This window comes from Hypanus sabinus, chromosome 9 (assembly GCF_030144855.1).
Source record: "Hypanus sabinus isolate sHypSab1 chromosome 9, sHypSab1.hap1, whole genome shotgun sequence".
Taxonomy (NCBI): domain Eukaryota; kingdom Metazoa; phylum Chordata; class Chondrichthyes; order Myliobatiformes; family Dasyatidae; genus Hypanus; species Hypanus sabinus.
The window spans coordinates 42529091-42549335 of record NC_082714.1 but is presented as its reverse complement, the minus strand read 5'-3'; the positions used below and the strand labels follow the sequence as shown (position 1 = coordinate 42549335).

Below are 20245 nucleotides of genomic sequence, written 5' to 3'. Positions count from 1 at the left end.
TACTATTTACTGTAGACTTCCACAGCATAGTAAATTTTAAATTATCCCATTCGGGCCTGAAGATTTAATCACTGTGGAGGATTTCTTACTCTTGTAGGATAATTCCTTTCCTGACCAGAGAGGGCACTCTGTTGGGAGGTGAGACCTGTAGCTCTGAAACAATCTCAGTTTCTGAGGCCTCCTCCATGGTGGTTCTAGGAGCTGACTCTGGGACTGCAGGAAGTTGTTCTGACAACTCTGTATAACCTTTCTTCTGGACACATTGGCATCCCAAACAACGCATGGCAAGCTGTTCGATTTGCTGATCTATCCCAAGCCACCAGGCAAAGCTATGAGCCAAACTTTCATTTTGACCACACTTTCATTTTGGCATGTTGCTCCTCCAACACTTTAATTCGCAGCTTGAATTGTACAGCAACTCTAAATCCCCACATAAGACAACTTTTGTCAAGGACAAGTTTATTCTGGCACTGGTAAAACTGGGGGAACTGGGATTTCTGCTGAACATTCCAGCTACTTTGGGTGACCATGGAGGCATGAGACTGTGTAAGGTCATTTCAAAGATTTTTAAGGTATATTTAATGTCAGAGAAATGTTTACAATATACATCCTGAAATGTTTTTTCTTCTGGTTTCCCTTTGGATAATCTCCTCCACAATAGGGAGATTTTTGATTTGCATTTGGGAGAATACGTCAAGAGGAGTGTCATCTTTTGTAAACTTTTCAGGTATTTCTTTTTCCAAAACTAAACATGACAATCTATTGGCATTTCCATAATTAGTCATTCTCTTGCATTCGAGTTTGTAATTGTGCCCTCCAAGAAACAGAGCCCATCTCTGCATTTGTGCTGCTGCTGGCAGAGGCTGTGGATTGAAAATTGACAATAGTGGTTGATGATCAGTAAAGAAGATAAACTCTCTCCCATACAAGTACTAGTTGAAATGTTTTACATCCCAAAGCAGCTCAATGCCTCTCTGTCAATTTGTATGTTATTTTTCTCTGCAGTGGAAAGGGAATGAAGTGTAAACACTATTGGCTGTTCACTTCCATCACTCCAAACATGTAACATAATTGCACCTATCTACACCATAAGGCAAGGCATCATTGGATGATGTGGATCATAATGTGTGAATACACTGTCTGACATCACCATTTCTTTCACCTCATGGAAAGCTTTGTCCATTGCCATTGCTTCCTGATTTATAGTAATGAGTTCAAAGGGTGGAGCGCAGTAGCCAGGTTTGGCAGGAACTTGTTATAGTAATTGATTAATTCTAAAAAGGACCACATCTGTGATATGTCCTTTAGTCTTGGAGCAAACACCACTGCTTGAATATTGTCTGCACACTTATGTAATTCTTATGCTTTCATGGAGTCACCACAATAGGTGATGCTGGGTTTAATGATTTCATACTTCTTGCATCATGCTCTGATCCCACAATCTTCAAATCTTTGTAATGCTTTCTTGAGATTTTGGAGATGTTCCTTGTCATCCTTACCGGTGACAATGATGTCATCCCGGCTGCACTGAGTGCCTGGGCAGCCTTGCAGCACCTGGCCCGTGGCTTTCTGCCAGAGTGCAGGTGCAGATGCTACTCCAAAAATAAACCTATTATAGTGATAAAGCCCTTTGTGAGTGTTTATGGTGAAAACACTTTGGACTCTTTTTCCTTCTCCATCTGTAAGTAGGACTCGGCTAAGTCCATTTTGTTGAAATGTTTTCCTCCCCAAAGCTTTGCAAAGATATCCTTTATTCTGGGCAGAGGGATCTACTCTCCGGGCAGAGAGATCTACTTTCATTCTTCATTGATGATGACCTTAAAATCACTACAGATCCTAAAGGACCCATGCTTCTTGACTACTAGACCACTGGCATTGCCCATTCAACCTTGGAAAGAACGTATTTACCCTCTATGCAATCTAGCTCACTGGTTACTTTTTCATGGATAATATAAGAAATTGGACAGGTTTGTAAAACTTAAGTGTGGGATTTTCATTGAACACTACTTTACCCTTGATACATTTTGAGTTTTCCCAGTGCAATTCTTGAACACTACTGTGGCATCATCCACTACCTTTCTTATCATCCATTCACTTTCAGTTGACTCTATTGCAGAAAATGTGGCATACAAATAGTGGATGAATCTCCAATCAAGTTTTAGTTTTCTCAGTTATTCATGACCCCACAATGCTGGTCGTCCTGTGGCTCAATGTGGCATTTCATTGTTATGAATGTAATTCCCACAGTGGTTATCATTTCCCCTGTATAAGCTCTTAGTTAAGTATCCGTAGGCTTCAGTTCAGTATTCAAACTCATATTGGGGAATGACAGGAACAGCTGAACTCATGTCCAAACTAGAAAAAATCTGCAGATGCTGGAAATCCAAGCAACAAAAATTAAATGCTGGAGGAATTCAGAAGAGCAGGCAGAATCTATGGACAAAAGTACACTTGACATTTTGCGTCGAGGCCCTTTGGCAGGACTGGAGAAAAAAAAGACAAGGAGTAGATTTAAAAGGTGAGGGAGGGGAGAGAGAAACATAAGGTGATAGGTGAAACCGGGAGGGTGAGGGATGAAGTAAAGAGCTGGCAAGTTGATTGGTGATTGACACAGAGCTGGGGGGGGGGGGTCATGTGTTGCTTGAACTGGTGTCCAATTCCATTTTAATTAATTTGTTGTTCACGTCTGGTGTAAGCCATGCTGCTTGTCTATTGTTGGCTTTCACATTGTAAATCTCAAGGCTATCTAGTCCTGTGTAACTCTCACTTCACAAGATTTTTCAACTACAGCATGCAGATTTGTGTTCTTTTTAAAACTGCAACTTGACTTTTTATCTTTTTCATTTTCCTGTACAGTCCATTTATTTTTGTCTGCCTGACATGCTCTCTTGTATGAGTCCTACCTTGATATGTTTTCTACAAGTTTTGCCTTTAAGCCTACATTGGCCTGGTGGATGTGAGCCCCTGCCACAGCAGTAACATAATCTGTTTGACCAGGCCAGTTTCTGTTTAGTTGATGCAATTTTGTTCAAACTCACTTTCATTCCTGACTGAACCTCAATTGTGTCTCTGTCTGCAGTTTTTATTGATACAGCTATTTCAACTGCTGTCTTAAATGCAAGTTGTGCATCAAGTAGGAGCTGTTTTTGAATCCTTTCTTGTAAGATTCCACAAACTAGATAACCTCTCAGTACAACATTAATCTCATTACTGAACTGACAACGTTCAGACTATTTCTTCAATTTAGGCCATTGAAATGGACTTCCCTTCGTTTTAATTCTGCTTAAAAAGCCAAAGTCTTCTGCAATCAACAATGGTTTTGATTCTAAGTGTTCCTGCATTGCTTTCACGATATCAGCAAAGTTCATTTCAGCTGATCTGGTTGGAGTCGTTAACCTTCAAAGCAAACTGTATGCTCTTCCACCTGATGCACAAAGCGAAACTTGAATGCTTTTCATTGGCTATTTCTTTTGCTTTAAAATTCTGCTCAATTCACTCAGTTTACAATATACAGTTACCTCTTGTGCAATCAAACATATTTATCTTTCCAATTTAGCCACCCATTTATGATTACTGTCATCCAGTACTCACTGTTTACGGACCCATGAATTTGTCTATTTCCTGCCTTTGTTGTTAAACTCAGATGTCTCTGTCCCTTCCAAAGAAGCATGTAATGTGTTGTTTTTTCACTTCAGCATTTCTCCCTGCACTTTTTTTTAATACGATCATTTGCACTGCACTTCAGTAGGTAGAAAGTTGTCTCAGATTCGTTTAAAGCTTCCTTGTCACCACTGTTATATTTTGTCACTCCAAAACATTAAAACTAATTGAAGAGAAACATGGAGGCCGGAATGCATGTCTTAGTTTTGTTTTTATTTTAAGTGAGGCGCAGACGTATGACATGGTGGCAGGATGATGTATGCCTTTCATGGACCGTTACAAATAACCCGTGATGAATTATGTAAACAATAAAGAATGCTTAAAATCAAACAATATATTTAGAATATTACTCTAATATTACTGAAGTTTTAAACACACAATATTTAGTAATAAAACAAATGAGCAGAAATAGGTTATTCAGCCATTCATGTCTTCTCCGCCATTCCATTATGGTTGACTTATTTTCCCTTTCAACCCCATTCTCCTGCCTTCTCCTCTTCTAGTGAGGCTCCTAAAGCTCTTGGTCTATCTTTTTATTCTAAGCTACTACGACCATGTTCAGCCTCTAAGCTTCCCTCCATTCCTGCACCGCCACACATGATTCACTTGTTGCTTCAGTTATAATTTGGAATTTATGTAATACTGTTTACAAAAGGCAAAATCAAAAAACAGAAAAAAGTGAGCTAGAAAACAAGAGAACCCATTATAATTTCTGATCACAGCAGATATTTATAATACTCATAGTTGAAGTTGCATTTAGTTTTGCACCCTATTTTATTTTATAGTTCCTCTCCTTAGAGAGAACTTACTTAGCATAATTATCACTCTTCAGCTTCCTAAGTAATGACTCATGCTTGAGTATGATGTATCTGGCGTATCCCACCTGAAGACATAGAACATAGAACAGGACAGGCCCTTTGGTCCATGATATTACGCCAACCTTTTAACCTACTTTAAGATCAAGCTAACCATTCGCTCCCACATACCCTTCCATTTTTCTTTCATCCATGTGCTTATCTAAGAGTCTCTTAAATGTCCCTATGATATATCCCCAGACAATGTAAATGGAACAAATCACAGCTCAGCCTACACATGTGCACACACATAGACACAAGCACTGACGCAGAAATGCACTTGTCCTTACATTGAACACCTTCTCCATCAACACCACTCAGTCCATCTGCCAGATCTTTTACCCTGAACACTTGTTGTTTTTCCCCCTCCATTCTCATCAGCCCATGACTCAAATAGTCCTTCCAGGTGAAGTAGAAATTCAGTTTTGCATTTGGTGTTCCTGCTGAGATTTCCTCTATATTGCAGTAACAAAATGCAGGTTACATGATTGTTTTGCAGAACACCCATTCAATCAGTAAGATTGATCCAGGGCTTCCAGTTGTCTGTCAGTTTAGTCCTCTACCACACTCTCACTTGACCTCCAACTTCCTACACTGCACCAGTGATCCCAATACAAGCTTGAGGAGCAACATTTCATTTTCCATCTGACTAAATAGAAGCTAGACCTAGCATTGATTTAAACATTTCTACAGATGAACAGTTGCTCTGCTTCTCTGCTATAATTTGTTTTATTACTCTTGTGTCCAATTTTTGATCCTTAGTGTAATTGTTACCACGACAACTTTGCTCTGTGTTCTATCATGGACATTCTTTGTGTTCTCTCTATCATTCTCCCATTCTTATGGAGGTCAGATGAAAGGTTCTTGAATCTTAAGTATTGACTGTGTTTCTCTCACCACTGATACAGCTTGACCTGCTGAGTACTTCCATCATCTAATATTAAATTCTAACAATGAGAAGCGGGGTCTCCTTTGCAATGCCTGGCCCAGGAAATGCAAAGGTTTGGAGTCATATCATAATACTGCATGGAAGCAAGCTCTTCAACCCAACTCATCCATGTGTACCAAGATACCCACCTAAGCTAAATCATTATACCTCTAAACCTTTCCTATCCATCTACCTGCCCAAATGCCTTTAAGTGTTATTGTACAGGCCTTAACCACTTCCTCTGGCAACTCATTCCATATATGCATCAACCATTGGCTGTTATTACATTAAATATTTCTTCTTAAACCTATACCCTCTAGTTCTTTATTCCCCAGCTCTGTTAAAAATTCTGTGTGCAGTCACTCTATCTATGCCTGTCATGATTTTATACACCCTAGCATCATACAACAAAGAAACACACCCTTTGAGTCCAACTAGACACAGCTGACTAAGATTCCCATAAGCTGGACTGTTTCTGACCCATATTACTCTTACCCTTGTTATCCGTATACCTTTTCGTCGTAGTCAGGTCACATTTGGATTTCCCTCCACACTCTGACATATTGGAAAATCATGTACGTGGCAGTGGTTTGCTTTTGCCTTCTGCTGGGTGAGTTTTTTTTTTAAGAGATCACCAGCTCTTTACCCAGCACGGATGGAGACCATGCAAGGGAGCCAGCTGGATTCGAACTTGGGACCTCTTGCCCCAAAGTCTGGCGCTGATGCCACTACGCCAAATACCTTTTACATATTGTTAATGTACCTGCCCCAGCCACTAACTCTGGCAACTCATTCTGTATACTGACCACTTTATGAGTGAAAGAGTTAACCCTCAGAGTCCTGTTACATCTCCCCCCTCTCATCTAAAACTTATGCCATGTTGTTCTTGATTCCTCAACCCCAGGGAAAAAAAAGTCTATCAGCGTTCATCCTAACTGTGCCCCTCATCATTTTATACAGTTTGATGAGATAAATCCATTAACAACTGTCTGAATTTAGATCAGCCAACTCAACATAGGGCAGATATTTACTTTGCAAGTAAAAATAGTTTTAAATGAAGCGTAATCCTAAAATATGCAGACTGTTCATATAAAGGACTAAAGTTTGTGCCCGGAAGAGTAGGAGATTTTAGCAGGTAAATGTAATGATTCTCATGTGAACTTCCTGCCATTATCTAGCATGAAGTAAGCAAGATGTATGTATTGAGTTGGTTATTTAACAACAATATCACATGAATACTTTGAAGCAGGAAAGAGGACAGTGAGAGTCCATTCACTTCAGATCCTCGTGATTATCTCACAAAGTGCATGTAGCCTCAAGCTACTGATTTGAGTGATTAAATTTGAGTGGAATGTGCAGGAAACAGGACAACGTGCACGTTCCTTTGCTCAGCAGTTTTTTATGTGTTTGTTCCTCGCAATCATGATCGAATCGTGATCTGACCTAAGGAAATGAAAAGAACCACAAGAATCTCTGATCTTTCCTTTAATACTCATAGCTGTGTGAAAACAATGTGCTGAAGTTGCTTTCAGGTCCTTGAACCTTTTGAGAAAATATCTTAACTCCTCTCAGTGCCCCCAAAACAGGTCACTACTTGGGAAAACTGTAGTGGGGACTCCCAAAAGAAGTATCACTTTGTGACTTGTTGGTTCTATCAGGTCTTCCACCTGAATGTATTGACTTTTGCAGACTTTTTGTCGAAAGATAAATCATGGTCTGTTAAAAATCCACTGTAACTATTGTTCAAGTCTAACCACTCCTAAAGGATGATTGCCGAAATACAAAGAACATCAGTCTGACCCCAGTTGGAATTAAACTAGGAGGAGCAACTCACTTCTGTTTGATCCACAAGACAGCTGAGATAAATGTGAGCAATGGATTCATTCTAAGTATGGACAGAAAAGCCTGAAATGTTTTGTAGGAGTCAAATGATACATTCGAAATCACACTTGCGAAGAGCTTTGTTGATAAAATCATTCATCAAAAAAAGGAACTAAAATACTAAGAATACTGTAAATATTAAAATGCTGAAAGGAGAAGTGAACTTTGATGTTCGCATAATGATTTTCTGTGTCTCTCCCATAATTATAAAGTGTGGATTTCTTTTTGTTTGGTACATAAATGAAGCTGCAGCTGTAAATAAAACCACGTCTTCCTGACAGAGGAAGTGGTTAAGGCAGGTACAATAATATCACATAAGAAGTATTTGGATAGTTACATGTAGGGGCAGAGCTTAAAGAGATATGGGCCATATGATTTTGCATCTGCGGATCTGAAATTTTCTCTTTTCAGGACATTTACAGCAGCAGGTGCGTAAAAATGGCCTGGGGGATTGTTAGGGACTCCAGCCACCCCAACCACAAACCGTTTCAGCTGCTTCTGTCTGGCAAACAGTACTGAAGCATTAAGGGCAGGGCCAACAGGCTCCAGAATATATTTTCTCCCCAGGCCATCAGATTTATCAATTCACATTGATCTGATTGCATATCTGACTGTACACACACGTATTTGAAACAATTATGTATACAATCTTAGTGTTTGGGCAATATCCTCCCTGATTTCCCTTCCTTATTGCTTGTACATTGTGACAGAATATGTTAAGCATCATAGGAATATTTTTAAACAAAGAATATCGCACACTATGCATAGCCCAGGACTATACTCACTGTAATTCAGAAGAATGAGAGGAGATCTTATAGAAATGTATAACATTATGAAAGGAATTGATAGATAGAGACAGGAAAGTTGTTCCCACTGGTAGGTGAGACTAGAACTAGAGGACATAGCCTCAAGATTTGGGGGAGTAGATTTAAGTCAGAGATGAGGAGGAACAGCTTTTCCCAGAGAGTGGTGAATCTGTGGAATTCTCTGCCCAGTGAAGCAGTGGAGGCTACCTCAGTAAATATATTTAAGACAAGGTTGGATAGATTTTAGCATAGTAGGGGAATTAAGGGTTATGGGGAAAAGGCAGGTAGGTGGAGATGAGTTCATGGCCAGATCAGCCATGATCTTATTGAATGGCGGAGCAGGCCCAACAGACCAGATGGCCGACTCCTGCTCCCCCTTCGTATCTTCTTATGTTATCATACAGTGCACATCCAGGTTCTTCACGTAGAAATATGGTGGAATATAACACAGTACCACACTTCCTCTTCAGACATTGGTAGCTATCACAAAAGTAATCTTTCCAGAGCGTATGTGTGTGAAAGACAAGATTATATCAATATCATCTTCACCGCCCTGACATGAATGTAGTATGTTATAACATGAATAATGATGAGGTTTAAGAGTTGGGAAGATTGAATCCTAATAATTTCTCCTTTTCTGGTCAATGAACCCATTGGCAGGGTTTCAGAGTCTCACTGAAATTCCTGCCTTGCTGGAATTCATTGAATCCTGTAGAGGTGGAACACTGAAAGCAATTAATAAATAATATCATAAAGGCGCGGTCATGCATGCAATAATAATACACAGAGGCAGTAATATGTGGTACATTTGCTGTGCGATTGTAACAACAGACTGGAAATTAGTGTTCAATCATGTATGGAAAGTGAGGCTTTATCTAAATTTCTGTTTTAAGCTTCATTTCGTTCTGCACTGGAAATGTGTATAATTGCTTCAAATTCAGTTCACTTTGATTAAATAAGTTCTATGACAGATGATTAGAAGTTAAAAGGTTCGACTTACTTAAAAGATATTTGTCAAATTCTATATCTTATAAGGAAAAAAATTAAATCTACAAGAACAAAAGAAAATAGGAACAGGAGTAAGCTACCAGGCCATTCAAATCTGTCTCTGCATTTAACATGATCACAGCTAATCTATGCTGGCCTCAACTCCTCGTCCATGTCAGTTCCTCATAGCCCTTACTTAAATAATCTGATGATCTGGAGTCCACCACCCTCAAGGACACAGCACTCCCAAAAGTCACTATTCTCTGAGAGAATGACCAGTTCCTTATTTTGTAAAAGCACTCAGTGGCCACTTTAATAGGTACACCTGTATACCGGCTTGTTAATGCCATCATCATTGTTAATCTAATCAGCCAATCATGTAGCAGAAACTCAATGCATAAAAGCATGCAAACATGGTCAATAGGTTCAGTTGTTGTTCAGACCAAACATCAGAATGGGAAAGAAATGTGATCTAAGTGACTTTGACCGTGGAATAATTGTTGGTGCCAGAGGGGGTAGTTTGAGTATCTCAAAAACTGCTGATTGCCTAGGATTTCCACATGCAACAGTCACTAGTGTTTACAGGTAATGGTGTGAAAAACAAAAAAAAATCCAGTGAGTGGCATTTTCTGTGGGTATTTCAGAATCAGAATTAAGTTTAATTTCACTGCAAATGTCATGAAATTTGTTGACTTTGTGGCAGCAGTACAATGCAATACATAATAACAGAGAAAAAAACTGTGAATTATAGTGTGTGTACATATATATATATATAATAGTTAAGTTAACTAAGGAGTGCAAAAATAGAAATTTTAAAAATAGTAAGGTAGTGTTCATGGGTTCAGTGTCCAGTCGGAAATCAGATGGCAGAGGGAAAGAAGCTGTTCCTGAATCGCTGACAAAATTTTGTGTGTACCTTCACTCTAATACATCACTTCATCTCCAACACTCCTTTCTGGAATAGAGCTAATCTACAGAGCTAGAACTATTCATCCTTTGTTGATTCCATTTCAGAACCAAGATGAGTTGACCCTCAGTTACTGAGTTACAGTTAGCACAGAGACAATGCACATATTGATGCACACTTGAAGCCTGAATTCCACTATAATTAGGCAATAAAAGGGGACAAATCTTAAACTAAATATCCGGAAGACAACGGTCCTTCACTGCCATTTGCAAAACACTGTCTGCAGCAATCAAGATCGATGGAGAGCCCAGGTGAATCTGATTCTTAAGAACCACTTCTCAATGAGGGTGGAACTTCAGAACCCATTTCTGCCTCTGTTGTATCAACTCAACCTTTAATCTCCTGAATGAAGTACCTCTGAAAGCCAAGATATCAATCGTCATTCAAGCCTGAGGTCTGTGGTACATCAGTGATCTCTGTTAACGACAGCAGAAATCTCAAAACACTGGAGATGTACCAGCAACAGCCCTTACACAAACTCCACACACAGCATTATTGAACCAATATCACAGTCCTCTGCCAGGCCAAAACCAGCAGCCTCATGGCTCCACTCATGGTCAGTCAGCTTCAATAGGTGACCCTCGTTGTCCACATGCCTCAAATCAGACTCCTAGACCAAGCACTCCTCTCCAAACATGATTAAGGCTAGGCATAGAAAACTGTTTTCAAGAATGTCTGTGAAGCTTCCTTGAAAAAAGAAAACAACTTACTGGCCATAGACAAACATCAGGATAAACACCAAAAGGCAATAAACATTTCCCCTCTCCGTGAAGGGAGTATGTGACTGTTAAGTGCCAACAGTGGAATCCAGATGCTACAAAACACTCCAGATCACACATGGGGCTCATTCATCAACTCAGAACCCAGAGGAAACAAATCACCCTGAAGCCCAAGAGCAAGATGAGAGGAGTTGTCCCTTTCTGATGGCAAGTTCATGCATCATAATGCAACCCACCTGACGCACTGGCATCCACTATGCTGATACTGAATGGCTCCTTCAAAGCACAGCAGGTGGTGGAAACTTTGTTCAATCAGATCAATGATGTGCTCTATCAGAATTTATGTGGCAGAAAGACTTTTACTGTATGCATTGATTGTGAGACACACTGCCATTTGACACCCATTGTTACCAGTTGTCTCTCTTTGGTTAGTTGTTGTGTTTCCAATGCAATTGGACTGGAAGGGTACTGCAGTAATGTAAGCATCATAGCTGGTGTTAGAATGCAAAGCACTGAAATGCATTATGTTCTACCCATATTCACACACCACAAATTAACGTGCATAAACTTAGTGGCATCCCGTGTAATTGGGAAATTTTTAACCCTTGCAAAGCCAAGACGATGCTTCTCTTGCTGCTGTTAGGAATGGGGGATGAAATTAGCTGGTTCTCTTTGAATACATGGCTTCATTAGTACAACAAAGTATAGAAACTTGCAAAATTGAATAAGTACCTCTAGCTACAGCACGGCAGGAGATCTTTACACAGGCAAAATTGTTCTTGCCCTGCTTTGAGGATGCATTTATAATCGGGTCAGAAGGCAGAAGTCAGTGAGGGTCCTCACTGAAATTCCAGTAAGAGAATGCTCTCCTCTATCCCCTCGATTATTAAGGGTTTCCTCTGAAAGCCATTTCATTTCTCTTCACTCCCTGCCTCTTCCTGAGACTTTGCTGCTGTGTTTCGCCTCTTCTCATTCTTATACCCCTCTGTAACTATTGTCTTTCTAGATGAATTGGAACTTGGTGTGGGTGGGGTTCAAAGAGTTCCATACCCCAAAAATAATAAGAGCAGGAGAGATATTGGGACTTCATACAAAATGAGTCAGAGCCCTGTAAAGTGTGGGTGGAGGGAAGATACTTGGGACTGGGTTAAGTGGGGTTTATTTTCATTGAAGTATGTGAAATATATGAGGTAAACAATCCAACTCCAACATTATTCAAGCTCTGTAACCAATTAGCAAGCAAGCAGAAGTTTCAAGACTTTTCTAAAAACCTTCATGGAAAATTATAACATCCCAGGCAACACCTGAGGCACCATGGTGCATGATTACCCAACGTAAAGAAGGAGCTCCTGAGATGGTATTGACAACCCCAGGTCTACAAGGAGAGAATGAAGAACAGAAGGAGAGTACAGCTTCACAATTAGCCACCTGCTGGCCTTGCCCCACCTTCAGAGCAGTCTACCTTTCCCTCCTGAGCCTTGGCAGCCAGGGGGCAAACTGTGTTGGGAGCAGGTTATCCTCAACCTCTCAGGGGCAAACTAGGAAAAGAAACCAAAGGGCATCAAGTGACCCAGAGAAGTAAAGTCAGTTTGAAATAGGAGAGAGAATTTTTACTGCAAAGAGATAAATGGAATCTTTATGAGAGGGAAGGGTATAGCCAATTTATTTCGGACTGGTTTACACTGAAATTCCCCCCAATTTTAATCCTGCTCAATCGGTGGCTGAGAAACATTCGTCTGGTGTTTTCTATGTCGCACAACTGGCGTTGAGGTCAATGAAACTGAGCTTCCAAGAGTTGGGTATCTGGAATGCGCTAACTCAGAAAGCAGTCCCCTAAACCGCAGCTCAAGATCAATGTTAAAGCGGGAACACTGGGCACCGAAAAGAGTAAATGCAGATATATATTTAAAATATTCCGCGCGTTTTCTGGTTTTGCAATTACTATTCTTCACATGCTCTGCCGAGGGTGCATCATTTCGGTTTAGCAGGTGCCAGCGCGCTTTTTTTTTGTAAGGATTTGAATATGTTTCAAGGCTATTTGAATATCGCCCAATGGCCAGGCTAGGGGGAGGATCTATGCTCACTGAAGTTACAGCGAGTTAAAATGTTCATCATGTTGGAATCAGGCAGGTTGTAAATTGTGAGGCAAAATCACCGGCGTGGAGGAGAGTGAGAGCGCGAGAGAGGGAGATGGGGGGTCTTGGATCAAAATCTCTCCAAGACCACTCTGAAGTATAAATGAGGCTTGCGGAAAGGACTCGTAACTTGGACAATTTGCAAGGTCCCAGCGATATGCACGAGTGAGACTGTGAGCAAGTTTTGTAGGGCGTTTTGTTTCTAATTCTGCATGAATTTAATTTCAGTTGAAAAGCATGTTTCCAAAGTTTCCCCCCGTACTACAGAGTAGGAAACCGACTCATGGGATGTGGTAACTGGAGTGCCTCTGTCCACCTCGCTTCTCTCAAGGCTCAGACGAAGGCGCCGCTTCTTCTTACCATGATCATAGTCTTCACCTATTTTATCTACTGTCTGACGGGCTGCTGCGACACCATGCCGAGCCCCATCCCTGTGTCTTCCCAGCGCCGGGCGGCCAGCCCGCTGGTCGCAGCCGCTGACTTGGGGCGATACCAGAGCAGGGAGCCGCCCGATCGCTCTCCCTACCCCGCTCCGCTGGAGGAGGAAGCCGCCGCGGGGCGCTGGAATATCTCTGTCTTTAACAATTTTGGGAGTAAAAAGTTTCCCCAGGCCGTGATAATCGGGGTGAAGAAAGGGGGCACAAGGGCTCTACTAGAGTTTCTGAGAATTCATCCGGATGTCAGAGCTGTGGGAGCCGAGCCGCATTTCTTCGACAGAAACTACGAGAGGGGACTAGACTGGTACAGGTACTGAATCTGCGAGCAGCACCTCACCAAGCACACTCATTTAAACACAGTCCTTCCCTTTCCCTTTCAGTGCTATTATTGATTGAAGTTAAAGACGAATAGTGAAGTTCAAAAGATCCAAGAATTACATATTCGCAAAACAATGCATGTTTTAATTTACAGGAACAATAATAGCAAACTAGTAGCGCCCACGATTTTAATGAAATATAACATTTTGCCAAGCCATTGTATTAATGTGTAAGGACCTTATTTATTCATAATTATATTTGGGTGCTCTGAAACGTGTTATTACAATAAATTGAGAAATCCATTTTTTTTCTTCTGTAGAGGTTTGCGCCAGTATAGAAACAAATGTCTGCTGACTGTGACATCTATTTCATTGTCAGAGCACCAATCCTTATCCAGAACAAAGTTGAAAGGGAGAATTTAAATTTATTTCAAACTCAAGGATGATAGAAATTGTGACATGCTGTTTGCTGAATATTAAGTTCCTACTTTCTGCTTTGTCTATTTTAGGCACAAATGTGACACTATTTGGATACAAAATTTAAGAACACTGAATAGTTAGGTCTTGGGAAATCACACACACAAACACACAGAGTAATCCTTTTGGAGTTATGAAATAAAAAATTATTTTGCCAAGCTATTTTGCTACAGATGGATTCTTAATTTGGGGCTGTATTATTAAGATGAATACCAACCTGTTCCATTTTAAATAGAATTATTTACTGTTTCTTCTATATAAAAATAAGACAACTAGACCAACCTGATCATTGACATTCTGCGTGGCATATACACACATTATAATTGGATCTACCTTGTAGCTCCAAGTAAAAATCAATCTTCGCTGGACTGATCAGGCTCAGCCTGCACAGCATTGCATTTTATTCTCAAAGTAAGAATTCATTAGTTAGTGACCCATCTCTGAGGTTTAACAAGGTGAACGTTGTAATTATAGCTATTATATTCCAATTGTTGACTCAGTTACAGTATTGGAGATTGTATTTCAGTTTAGAATGCTGTGTGACCTCTTGAGAATCTACATTGTTAACGGGAGGCAGCTGCTTTCAACAATAAGGAAGAGATAAAAGGGGTTTTGCAAGAGAATGCTAACTTTTAAAAATCTGTGTAATGGAACAACCTCACCCAGTAATCAAACTTTAGACAATGATGCACAGAAGCAGAATCCACCCAGCTACTATTTAGGGTATATCACACACATAATAGGTGTAACAAGTATTTTATGGGGTTGAAGAATGAACCTATCCAGTCAATACACAGCCACATAAATAAGAAAAATTTCTGAGGTTCAATATCACATGTGAGTATGGTCGTTGGCATATCTAGCTCCACATCAGTGAGATTCAATAGACCGCAACTCTGTGGACATGGAAACTGTGTCACTGAACGCAAGTTCAGATAATTTTTTTCCTATACCAAACTAGCAAAGAGTGTTGCTGGTGTCTTGGATTCTCTTAGTTTATTTTACATTCAGCCTGCTGCCTGTAATCATGCAAAGCTAGTTTCTGTGTTAGACAGATATTCCAGAATTGGCAAAAGTACCATTGTAAGCCTTGTCATATTAGAGACAGTGGTTTAGAGAGTATTACACTAAAGGTCTGACTTATCGTGGAACAATTCAAATTTTAAGTATGATTAAGCTACATTAGGGAGAATTTTCAGTTTACTGAAACATCATCCAATTTGCAGCAAACAAACTTGGCCGGGACATTGTAAATTCATTTTTAATGTGGAAAACAATATCTCATTTTAGAAAGAATGCAAATTAAAATCATACAGAAAAATTAACACAAAGTCACGAGTGGCCCGAGAAATGCTCAAGTGTTTGTATTAATTATGTTGTGTAACAAACTTGAAGTCATTGTATTTGTTACTACGAGCTAATATTTTCACATTGAAAGCTTGTATTTATGATGTGGCTGGCCTTGTAGGTGGCCAGAGGCCTTCATTTGCACAGTATGTATGGTGGTGTACTATATGTGCCATATATGGTAAGTTAAGAACTGTGGCACATAGTTTGGAATATTACCTGCAAGATTGGCAGTTATTTCTAGGAGATAGAATGCTTGATATGTATTAGATATTATTAAAGTAAAGAAATACAACAATACTTTAGCATGTATCTTGTAATTTTTTTTTTGCCTTGTACTCTGTATTTTTTCCCTGTGCTAGCTTGTAATGTGCAAATTTGATATCATGTACAGTGGATTCCAAATAATTGGGTCATCGGTTAACTGGGGCTGCTGCTACTTGGGACAACTCTTAAAGAACAAAAACTAACCAAGAAAATAGCCAGGATTCCTTTGTTTATTTGGGAGACTATGCTGTTTAATTGGGGCAGGAGCTGTTGCTGAACAGATTCTAACTACCTTTGCTCATGTGCACTTGTGTGGCTGTTAAACACACCGTGCTTTGGGTGAACAGTTTTAAAATAACATCAGTTGCGTGTGTCTGTGTTTTTAAAAAGAAAACAACGATTTTTGTCATTGATTGTTGGTGAGAAATAAGCAGTGAGACAACTCAGAACTGTTTTGCTCACTGCAGTTTCAAGCTCTCAGGTTTGGAGATGCCAGAAACAGTCGAGAATAAAAATGAAGTGATTTTGTTACATCAACAAGTAAGAAACTATAAAGAATTTGAAAGTATCAACAATCATCTTGAATATTACAATGAAAATGAAGATTTGGCAGATGCAATCATCGACAGCATTGTATAAAGCCAGTCTGTTATCTGCACTAGATGTCAGCACTGATTTTGTTCACTTACAGTCAAAAGAATGTGACATGGATGAATTCCTCAGTCAAAAACTATTTGGAACTAATATAGCATTGTAGTAGCAGGGGTAGTGTTTTAATTTGTTCTGTATTTCCTTTAAATACATAATTTGTTACTCAATTTGTCTTTTTTATAACTTTTAAAATATTTTCATGAAACTTCAGTTAATAGGGGTAGCCATTTAATTGGGCCAAGATGTACTGGTCCTGATGTGTCCCAACTGCCCAGAATCCACTGTATTGTTTTGAAGTATCCACAGTAAGTCTTTTTAAGACATGTTATTACAGTTTACAGTTATTTTAGATTTGAAGTATTTTCCCTGTATTTAAGTACTTTAAAACTAAAAACACTGCAATAAGATGAGCAAATTGTATGAGATTCTAGAGTTACTAATCATTCAGATATGATTTCCAATAAAATCCATTTATTTTGGGGAAAAGCAGAAACCTGTCCTCATTATCCACTGTCAAAATCTCACTATATTTTCAAATTGACAATGAAAATTAATTGCCCAACGGGTTAGTGTGAGCCTGGGAGAATAAGTAGTCCTGCCTAATCACAGGCATTTTGATTTAAAAGGAAAAGTATGTGTATTCCACTCCATTACAGCCTAGGCTTTTTATGTCTATATAAAATGATCACATTTCAGTTCCTCTGATATCAATTACTTATCAAATATACCATTGATATTCCTATTTAATTTTCCTACTGCAAATGGCAAAACTCACATCTTTCAACAAAATCACAAAATTGTGACTGCCATGTGTTTTCCAAATTCAGTGTTTAAAAAATGATTGAAAATATACATAAATTTGGCCTATGTCTATTACCCAGCTAATAATAGTGGTATTCTCGCAGACACAATTAAAAACATATTTTAAAATAATAACATTATCTTTCAGGAAATATAAAAGGTCAGGATAATTTATCCTTGAAACCTCTATGATATGCACTAAGGTGAAAGTTTGTACTGTAGAAAGTCTAAGCAAAATAATATAACTAATTTGCTTACTGCGCTGATTTCCTAACTTAAAGGTATGTTATGAAGCACCAGCTCATGTGCTGAAATAGGGTATTTAATAGATTAAGAACATTTAAGTAATCAGAGAGATTGAATGAAAAGCAAAGTACTAAATTATTTCCTTTAGAATCTGATGGTAAAGTCTTGATTAAAAAGAAGATGATGATTTGTACCAAGAGTTGCCAAATTTATTTCTCATTGACTTCTTTAAAAAAGTCCTTAATGTTGCAAAACTTTGTCCCTTACCATATAAGGTACTTTATCATAAAATAATGCTGTCAAAACCTTATTGAAGTATAATATATCACAGGGAAATAACTTACAATTTCAACAATTTATAGTCTGGAAACATTTATACCATACCAACCCTCTTTTATCATACATTTAGTTACCACCAAATTATCTGTTTTGATCATTTCTTTACATAAGATGATGCAGTTATTGTTTAAATGCACCATATTTAAATGGTTCTTCTAAGTGACCTCTTTCCCTCTCTTCATTATTTGTGTCCAGCTGGAATTGTACAGGCAGACAAAATGTGCCTCAGGAGGCTGAAGAGTTGTGAGGAGAACTTTTGACATAATTGAATTTGTTATAGCTTGTTTTTGGCATCCTTACAAATTAAAAAGTCAGGGATTGACAGAAATGTATCTTAGCAGCTTTACCACTGTAATATTCATAAGATTTACTTTTAAGGGATTTGGAATCTTGAAAGATTCATCAAGCATTGTAATTTTTGACATTTTGTATCAGTGTAATTTAACATAAACTGCTCTAGTACATCAAGGGATTTGCAATGTGATTTCTGTCACTGAGTCTTTAATAGTTAGATGTTGATATAAACAGAATAGTTGATATAGACTGAAAAGTTTTTCCTTTGGTCACACTGTGCAGTGTTTTAAACATTATTGCATACTAAGAAGTGCAGAGAATTAACATTGTCTTTTAATATTTAGTGCAATTGGAGGTCAAAATGATTTTTATATGAATAATTTGAATATTATTGCTTATACAAGTTGCAAAATGGGAATAAAAGCTGTACAACATTGTAAATTCCTAAGATGAGAGCATTGTCAGTGGGTGGTATAGGTGTTATTCCTTATGTTGGGTCAGTGCTTGAATCCTTTTGAATAGATGAAAAAGAATTGAGGATATCATTGCGCTTCCATGCACCCCCTAGTGGCCAGTCACAGAATAGGGAAGGACAAGGCTTGGTGTATTTTCCCAGTTGTAAAATTGTCTTTTTCTAAACAGAACATTAAAAGAGCATCTGATGGAGCAAGAGTGAGGATTAAGCTTTCCGAGCTTGCTGATTGGATCTGTGGGGTAGGTTGTCCGGGGTCACTGCCTTTGCCTCAGCATCCTGAAATGGTTGGCAGGAGAGTCTGCCTGCAGATACATGATGTGAACACAGGGTTGAATGCAGCTTTGATGACTTGTCATGGTCAGTTGGCAGGCACTTGATGAACTGCTGTTTGCTCGATGTCTTTTAAGCATCTGTTGAGCATTAGCATCATATGACAGAGACAAAACAAAATTGAAAGTGGACCCTAGATGTACAGTACAAAAACCTAGTTCTAGTGTAATATTTTATCACTTGGTGAATTGAAATCTTAAGGCATTACTTATTTTATAATACACAATGTATAAGATTCCAAATCTTGAAGGAATAAACCCAACAGTTGGGGTTCTGGTGATACTTAGGAAGGGTGTATTATAGTTAGGGTCATGAAAGTCTGGCCCAAACAGAAAAGTTGATCATACCAGCTCCTGGTATTCCTAAAATGTATATCCCATAGCTTATCAAAATTTCCAGCATTCAGAGGCCGAATGACTACTCTAAATTCTTGTTCACTTTGCAAAATTGGTATTTTCATTCTTTGGCTAAATGTAGCCCCTTCCGTTTCAACTGGAGGCATGAAGTTAAACTGGTGGGAAATAATCAGCAGATCAGGCAGCACCTGCGGGGAGAGAAAGAGAGTGAATGTGTTGGATCAATGCCCTATTCGGTAGTCATATGTTTTTTTTTGTACATGAATGAAAGTTGCTTTTCTTGATGGCATGTTGCCGTGGTCAGAACACCAGTTCTTGAGCTTTATGCAATTACCGCTATCAGTCATTTGGGTGGTTGAAGTGATTTGAGTTGTCGACGCTTATTTATTTGAGCTAATGGAATTCTATATTTTTTCATGATCTTCATATTAAACATAACAATAGCAGACAATATGATACTTTGACTGCTGATAATTCAGTCCCTTGTGTGATAAAAGTGAAATTTTGCAATAATTTAAATATTGAACAATGGAATTAATGTTAAAGAGCAATTTAATGTTCAGAAAAATCAGATCATTTGTATTAAGTAATTTTAAATTAAGAACAATAACTCATACTGACATTTTAAAATAAAACTGAAGAAATGGAACACACAGCAGAATTGAGAGTGGAGTTTTGCATTTACTGTTGAGCTAGAGGAGTCGTATAAAAGATAAACCTTTTTTTTGTTTGAAATACAATATTGAGAAACCAATATTATAATTTATGAGTCAATTCCTCTTAATGCAGAGCTTTCTTCAAGGCTTATTATAGATTTAAATGCTTGCATTATTGATGGATTGATGGGACTAATGATACCATGTAGTTATCTCTCATGGGTTCCAGTATAGATTGAGTGAAATGTACTGCTGGCTTGAAAGCAGAAAGCTTAAAGTCAGAGCTGATGAAAAAGGTTGAGTGTCTGAAAGTAC

At 38.7% G+C, this 20245-nt stretch overlaps 1 protein-coding gene across 1 annotated transcript in view; it reads left to right on the top strand.

Moving 5' to 3' along the window:
* The first annotated feature begins 12906 nt into the window (after positions 1-12906).
* The window catches only part of LOC132399308 (heparan sulfate glucosamine 3-O-sulfotransferase 3B1-like), a 211227-nt gene continuing 203888 nt past the window's right edge, over positions 12907-20245 (top strand). Inside the window, exon 1 of the mRNA XM_059979555.1 lies at positions 12907-13684. Within this exon, the coding sequence (XP_059835538.1) occupies positions 13221-13684 (464 nt within the window). The 5' untranslated portion in view covers positions 12907-13220. The remainder of the gene's footprint in view (positions 13685-20245) is intronic.